The 7,991-nt window shown below is 31.6% G+C and overlaps 1 protein-coding gene across 1 annotated transcript in view; it reads right to left on the bottom strand.

Annotated features, from left to right (window-relative positions):
- Nucleotides 1-2,862: 2,862 nt before the first annotated feature.
- Nucleotides 2,863-7,991, bottom strand: part of LOC102599138 (methyltransferase-like protein 13) — a 6,931-nt gene continuing 1,802 nt past the window's right edge. The window contains exons 2-8 of the mRNA XM_006345331.2: nucleotides 7,859-7,972; nucleotides 7,690-7,758; nucleotides 7,554-7,573; nucleotides 7,427-7,479; nucleotides 7,260-7,290; nucleotides 7,093-7,174; nucleotides 2,863-3,778 (exon numbers count right to left, since the gene is read on the bottom strand). Coding sequence (XP_006345393.1) covers nucleotides 3,543-3,778; nucleotides 7,093-7,174; nucleotides 7,260-7,290; nucleotides 7,427-7,479; nucleotides 7,554-7,573; nucleotides 7,690-7,758; nucleotides 7,859-7,972 — 605 coding nt within the window. The 3' untranslated portion in view covers nucleotides 2,863-3,542. The remainder of the gene's footprint in view (nucleotides 3,779-7,092; nucleotides 7,175-7,259; nucleotides 7,291-7,426; nucleotides 7,480-7,553; nucleotides 7,574-7,689; nucleotides 7,759-7,858; nucleotides 7,973-7,991) is intronic.

Here is a 7,991-nt window from a genome sequence, read left to right as displayed (position 1 = left end):
AAAAAAAAACCTTTAAAATTTTTTAGTTGGCTCTCCAAATTCAATCGGTATTACAATAATTAAAACATAGAAATTAACATAGATTGGACTCCTGCTGACATTTATGTTTCCTTTTTCTAAATTTTTTCTTTTATACTTTATATAAATAATTTTTTTATGTAAAAAGTATTATAAATCATAATAATTAATAGCTTAAAATATTTCAAAACATATAAACAGTTTTTGTTAACTTTCAAAATTTCATCTATACCGCATAAATTGGGAGAAATATAGATATATAGATATTTTAAGTTGCTAATTATTGTGAGTTATAGTACGTTTTATGTAATTTTCATATATATTACTCGGTCCTGATTTATGTGATACAAATGAAATTTCAAAAGTCAATGAATTTTTTATAAGTTTTTTTTTTATATTAACTTGTTAATTATTGTGATTTATAATATATTTACGTAAAACATACTCTAAATAAAAATAATTAGCAACTTAAAATATATAAAAACATACTACAAAATTGATTAACTTCAAATTTTATATGTACCACATAAATTGAAACAGAAACAGTAACATATATTGGGCCCCGTGCTGGCACGGGATCCCATATCTAGTATAATACAAACCAGAGAAAGTAATAATTATGAAAAGTCAAATCAATCCATTTGATCACAGATTAATATACTTTTTAAGGGAAATTTTTAAGAATACCATTAAAATGCAACTAAAAGTAGTACGAGATTTAAACGGATTAACTTTCATAATAGTAACTTAAGTCAAACAACTAAATTGTTAGGGAACTGGAATTGGAATTGAGGAATTTATTTAATTTTGGAATTGAAGTGGTAAGCATAAGTCATTTTATTTCTTCCAAAAGAAATACGCATTTGATTTTTTAAACCATTTTTTGAGTTAATATCTCAAAAGGTCACTCAACTTTAACAATTTATCTAGCAAAGTCATTGAACTTTGTTTTATATCAATAAAATCACTAAACATAGACTTTCTATCCATAAAATCACTCAATCAAATTTATTATTAAAAAAATATTGACATAGCAAAATAAATTATTATTTTTATGTCATGTAAATATAAATTCCACAAATAAATAAAATGTCATATGACCTTTTAAGATATTAACTTCTATTTTTTTGGTAAAGGATACAAGAACTCTCTATGTCCTTAATTACTTGTTTATTTTTAACTTGCAATACGTATTATTTTAAATAATAATTGACATAATTATTTACCATTTTATTTCTATTAATTCATAGAATTCCATAATTAATTTACTCATTAAAGAGATTCTACCCTTTTTTAAAAACATTAACTCCCTAACTAAATTAAGAGTATAATAGATTAAAAAAATCATTTCTTGACAAGTAAAAAAAGAAAATTAAACAAGTAATTAATGACGGATGGAGTATTACTTTTTGTGATCTGACTTGTATTTCTTGTTTTATTTAAGAGATTGTCATAAATATTACTTTTGGATTTTGCTATTATTGTTCCTAAAACGTTTCACTTTCTATTATGCCTATAGGAAACGTAATTGAATTTAAAGTTTATTGATTCGAGATTTTAATTGTTTCAAATTATTGAGTATTAAAATAATACTTTTTCTATTCAATAATATTTGTCTCATATTGATGTTGTACATTTTTAAAGAAATTATAAATAAAAATTAATTTTATTAAATTATCCTTTGAATATAATAAATACAATGTCTTAACAAATATAATAGAGAAATGACTATAATTAATGATAAAGATAAATTAAAAACTAAGGGGGCGTTTGGTAGAGTGTATTAGAAAAAAAAATGCATTAGTTTTGTGTATTACTAGTATCTTGTTTGATACTCTTGTTTAATCTATGTACACACTATATTGTGTATTACTGTGTGCGTTACTAATACCATGAATTTCTAGTATTAACAATGCAATGGTTTTAATGCAAACATTAACTTAGTTAAAGACTCAATTAACGCTCAAAATCTTTTTTACATATTTTCCACCATAATAATGAAGGATATCTTTGTAAATAATGTTCTTAATGTAATACATACTACTTTTTATGCATCAAACCAAACAATGCATAAAAATCATTTATGTATAATTAACGTAAACATAACTAATACATGCATTATAATGCAAACATTACTAATACACTATATTTAACATTTTTTTTATACACTCTATCAAATGACCGTGTAACATTATCCATTGATTTCATAAAGCGGACAAGTATTATTGGACATCCCAATATTGTTGGTCAAACGGAGCAATTATACATATTCAATGAATTTCTTTGAAAAAATTGATTTAAGACCAACATAAAATTTGAATTAAAATTACTGAATTTGACTGAACTCGTATCTCAAAACTAGCTCTATCAACTACTTATTGGAAGGAATTTTCCAAAGATTGAAACCAAACAAAAAAATAAAATTAAACACTCTTTTTCCTACTTTCATTAGGAAATAAATAATATTATCCTAAATATATGCTACTTCTTTTTTCTACTTTCATTAGGAAAATCATTGTCCTTATTCAAGTAATTCATTTTCCCGAACATGAAAATATCGAACACACCCTTAATCTATCAACCAACACTTGTAGGGACGTAATTGCAATTGCTCAGATTTACTAATCTTCCACATTGCCTTTTGTGTGTCGAGAGAAAAATGGCTTTAAGTTTTAAGATCTTAATTATCATACAGAAAAAGAAAGAAAAAAAAAGTAATTCCAAACCAAGTCAATTTCCTTTCATCCAGTAGCAGAGAGAACATAAATTATCGCAATCAACGAAACAAAACAATAACCCCATAAGATACGATACAATACAATACAAAACAATTTAACAGAATGATGGTACAATTAACAGCATTGAAAACCAGTCAGCCAGAATGACTTGCAAGTAGGCCTAAACCAAAATAAGGTAAAAAAAAACTGAAACAAATATTCCAGTTCTATGCTACACACATGACACAACATTATGAAACAAAATTGTTTAAATACTGATGACAACTATAGGATGTCTATTATTCGATTCACAACATAACCACCTAGCACAAGCTAAGCTCGTGGCACTCCCGAGACATCGGGGAGTAACTTATTCTGGCTTCCATCTAGAGCTGAAAATTCTGGACAGAACCACTGCAAAAAATATTTGCCCCCTCCCGTTCTCCGTCACCTGTTCCCACCCTAAAAAAGGAAAGGTAAGAAAAGACTAAACATCACGGGGGGTCAATGATTTCTGCCCATCAGTATCAACCTTGGTGGGCATTGGGCAGAGTTACCAAATACATGTGCCCGAGGAAGTAACAGTTCCTGGTGAAACTGCCGATGGGCGCCCAAGCCAGCCCGAATACCACGTTACTAAAATAGTACACAAAGGGAAAAACAAAATCCTCCCCTGCCATCTCCCACCCCCAAAACAGTCTCTTTTTCTGAAGTATGAATCCCCAATAAAAAGAAGATACACTACAAGCCTAGATAATAAAAGTACATCCTTCAGTAAGCATACATGGTTTCTGCCGACTTGAAGAATCAATCCTTCCCGAGGCTTAGCGATTCCAATAGTAAATCATCAGTCAAAGGATCTGTGGATTTGTAGCTCAGCTCCACTGATTCATCAACTTTTGTACAGATGTATATAAAATGAGAATCCGGATCTTCCATAGTATAATCTTCCGGAAGTAGGCCCTTCTCGGTTAGGGGAATAGGTTCCAAGCATGGCTTCACATTAGAAGGGGGATCACCAGGCTTTTGAAATCCCGGTCTAGCTGCAAAATGGGAGTAAGATGGTAGAAATAAGTAACAAGATCGGACTCAGACAATAATTAAGAAACTTTTATTATTAAGCAGAGCTGTCTCTTTTTTTAAAAAAAAATAATCAGTTTAGCTAACGAGTCTCGGAAGAGATCAATAATCATTTCAAGTTTACGCAGCCAAGTATTAGGAGTATATAGTAGAAAGAATCCAGGATATTCATTCTTGATAGAAGGTTAATTATATAATGTATAGTCTTATATATTGGGTGCATGGGGTTGGATCCTTATAAAAGATTTTTTGGTCTTTCGGGTTTGCTTTGTGCGAGTGTGCAGAGCAGTGGCTATCATGGCTATGGTAAGATACTAAGATCTAGTTCAGTCAAAGTAGAATACACACGGTTGCAGTTCATTAGTGTAAACATTTTAAACCATTTATGGTCATAGTAGAACCAATGTGACTACAGTAGAAATCCTGAAACCAGGTTTCCGTTCCTTTGGATTTGAACCACTGTAGTCATAGCAGACCTAATACAATCACATGAGAAGTCGAGAATCGTATTTTTTAGTCCTTTGAGTTTGTTTAACCTCTTGCATACAAATTTTGTGGGTCCAATTTTTTATAGATACTTGGAGGCATAAATTCAATGAAAACTCATTGGGGATACTAATAAGAAGAGAAAAGATTTCTATACAGTCAAACGTAAAAATCATTCCTAATTTATGGCATATTTTGTGAATTCCAAGGGAACTCATCAGAATTATGTCTTATTACTCCAAAAATGGACATAAGTAATATATGGGCTGATATGTCACGGCTAAAAACGTGACCAAGACTGGATCAGGATAGATCTAATGAAAGACTACCATATTTAATGGTTCTCAATAGATAATTAGATTCTGAGAGCATCATATAGAAATAAGTCAAGATATCAAGGTTAAGAAAAGTTAAAGACCTAAGGCAAGCAACTTTGAATATAGTTTAGTTTTCCATAACCAGCATGATTTGAGATGAATAATGATATTTCAAAGTATTAGGACCGCTTTAAGAAAGACTTTGTAGAATTCCATAGACGGACAAGCCTGTAGTGTGTATATGCACATAATATGCTTCAATGAAATGCTTGAAATTCCTTTCATGAGTACCATGACAAACTAGAATTTTGTTGTAAGCTATTATGATTTATGAGTATAAGTATGATTCCTTTGTTTGAACATATTCTAATTGTTCATTGCAAGTTTAAAAGCATGTTTTGACTCGTGATGCATATTATCAAAAGATGTAAGAAAATACATAAAATCCTCCGTTCACTTGTCCACTAAACTTACTTTAGCACTGTACTTTACGGATAATTCTTTACCCCCTACTTCCAGTACCAGAGTTTCTATCCTTATACAAAAGGATGAGGCAGCACATAGATAGATTGGAAGTATAGTCCCTTGATCATAAGAGAACTATAAAACCGTTTGAATAAAGAGTACAAGAGAAAAAGAAATGGAGAAACTTAATAGTTTTTGAGATAGACATGAGCTCGACTTATCCTTTTGACTAAAATGTGTGTTCAGAAAGATATAACTGAAGTACTATGTTATCCTTATACTTGAATTTGTCAGAACGCATGTTTTGGAACTTGTAGCTTGTCCCTAAAAATTATGGATATGGTTATCACTTGCTGAGACAGTCGACTCATTAGTTTTCCTTTTTTGTTAAGAAATGGTAATTATTGAGCATTTGAGAGTGAACAACTGTGCTTAATGCAATTTTAACTCCCTTAAAATTTGTACAAGTTTTATGCAGCGTCCAGGAAAACTTGATATCTTTCCTTCCCTCTAAAAATTCAAACAAACATATACCACCAAATGTATATGTTCTTTAAACTTGCCATGACATCCTTTCACTATTCTACTGTCATATCACAAATTATGACAAAACACTTGCACGAGTTAATAAATCCATTTAACATATTTCCTTTTAATCTCCACAAACCCCTGACATGTGATAAATTTCTAAACTTGGTGATTCATATTATACGAGATGTGTACTCCCTGAATCAAAAGTTACCACATTACATGAACTCAGGTTTGCAATACCCCGAATTGCAAATACAATGTAGTACATGAACTCGTGTTGCACTTGCATGTTTGAACATGTCAAGGATCCCCCGTCATGAACTCACGAGCTACGATGAAAGTCCAGAGAGCTCAGTTCAGATTTTTTTTCTTACATTCCCTCCACCCTTCCTTTTCCACCCTTTCTGTATGCTATTAGTCTATTATTGAGTCGAATAGCAAGACTCAGAGACACGCTATGTAGAAACAGGAAAACCAAAAGTAATCTTAAAACCATGCCTTAACATCAGTATAGTAGTTTTAAGTCCAGCTAGCGGGCTTAAGCTTGGGCATAAGTCTAAGCAATGTTTTGCACTGATGCCAGGATCTAATGTTTAAGTCTGAATGCAGTCCCATTAACTGTTAGAAAAGCTCAGGCAAAAAGATGGCTAGCAAAATTGGTCAACGTGCCTTAAATAGATTTCATTGGTCATATGTGATCCCTATATAAAAAATACTAAAAAGATATAGCTGCTCAACAAGGCGTAGTTTAACATGGCTTCTTCGCTACTGTATTTGCTTTACATACTTAACTTTTGATATGTTTTACTTGAGCAAAGAGTCTATTGGAAACAGCCTCTCTACCTTCACAAGATAGGGGTAAGGCTGTGTACACACCACCCTCCCGAAACCCAACTTTGTGCAATTACACGGGTCTGTTGTTGTTTAGTCAAGAGGTAAGACATGATTGCATCTTAAGACCAGATCTAGAACTTTTGTGAGCTGGTATGGTTGCTATTACACACCCTAATAACAATTTTGTTATGTTTATTAGACATCATTTAAGTATGCTACACTAAACAGTAAGTACTTATCAGAAAATTGTACAAGTTATATCAAAAGTTATACTTTTCCAAGTAATTTAACTAAAGAGCATTCTTTACCTTCCCATATATTCCTTTCTCAAATATAGGATCCATTAATTTTCTATCCAACTGATGTATTGAAAAACTTTTAATTGTAGCATTAAACTTTCTAAACCCAACCAAAACAAAAAGAAATAAACAAAACTATGTATGTCTGCCTATGTGTTCAGGTTTAAATTTTAAAACTAGTATCCATGCAAAGGTTCTCAAATAAGCCTTTCTATTGACTTTAGCATAGCCCAAATACAATTCACAAATCTCTAACAAATGATACCACATGCAAACCATATAGTAGTTTAATAATCTAGCACACTAGACCGAGCAATTATGGCATGACTTGCAACAAAAACTTACGTATAATGTACAACTCAATTTTCCAGTTAAACACTGATCGATTCAGATGAGGCATCCTTGCTCTAGGATCACCATATGTTATCTACACAGAGCAAAAAACAACAATTATTTGATGTTTCAAAATACAGTTTAGAAGTTACAAGTAGGAATTTTGGCCCTCTTGTTACCAACATATAAACACCTCCATTTTTGAGAAGCCTACACATGAAAAGACAATTGCCATAAGTTCTTACTCGTCAAAAAGAACAATATTTTTGAGACAGCAAAGGAGGAAAAGAAGTGAATATAACGAATCACTACAAAATAACACAATAAAACACCATAAATTTCCAACCTGCTCACTTCTCCCAGCATTTGTGCAGCACACATTGGAGCATTGGTACCACACTGAAAGAGTATAGAACAGTTAGCACATCAACAAATTCAACAAAGTTGGAGAGAGAGAGCAAGATGAAACTAACCATTAATGAATCAAGGGTTCCTGTTACATTAATGACCAGATGATATCCCACAAAAGATCAGAATGCGGAGAAAAAAAGATAGTAAGTGAATGGAAAATAACCAAAAATAGCACATGAGGAAGGGCAATAGCATTACCCTTATCAATGACGGCGTCAAATGATTCATCAGGAAAGAAGCTCATATCTCTGACATCCATTTGCAAGTCTGGTAATCACATTAGGAGAACTTTATAACAAAGATTTATCTCACCGGAATTGGAAAAAGGTTTCTAAATCAGAATTGAGAAACTCTTCAGGTACCATACATTTCATCTGCGGGACGTCCTCATACTTCCTTTTCATCATATCAATAGCTACTGTTGATATATCAACATTCACTATTTCTTCATATCCATCCTTAACCATATCCTCCGACATCACTGAGCCAAAAAAAAAAAA

The sequence above is a fragment of the Solanum tuberosum genome, unplaced genomic scaffold (genome assembly GCF_000226075.1).
Source record: "Solanum tuberosum cultivar DM 1-3 516 R44 unplaced genomic scaffold, SolTub_3.0 scf00068, whole genome shotgun sequence".
In the NCBI taxonomy this organism is placed as follows: domain Eukaryota; kingdom Viridiplantae; phylum Streptophyta; class Magnoliopsida; order Solanales; family Solanaceae; genus Solanum; species Solanum tuberosum.
Note: the sequence above shows the minus strand (reverse complement) of the source record. Positions and strands in the feature narration are given on the sequence as shown.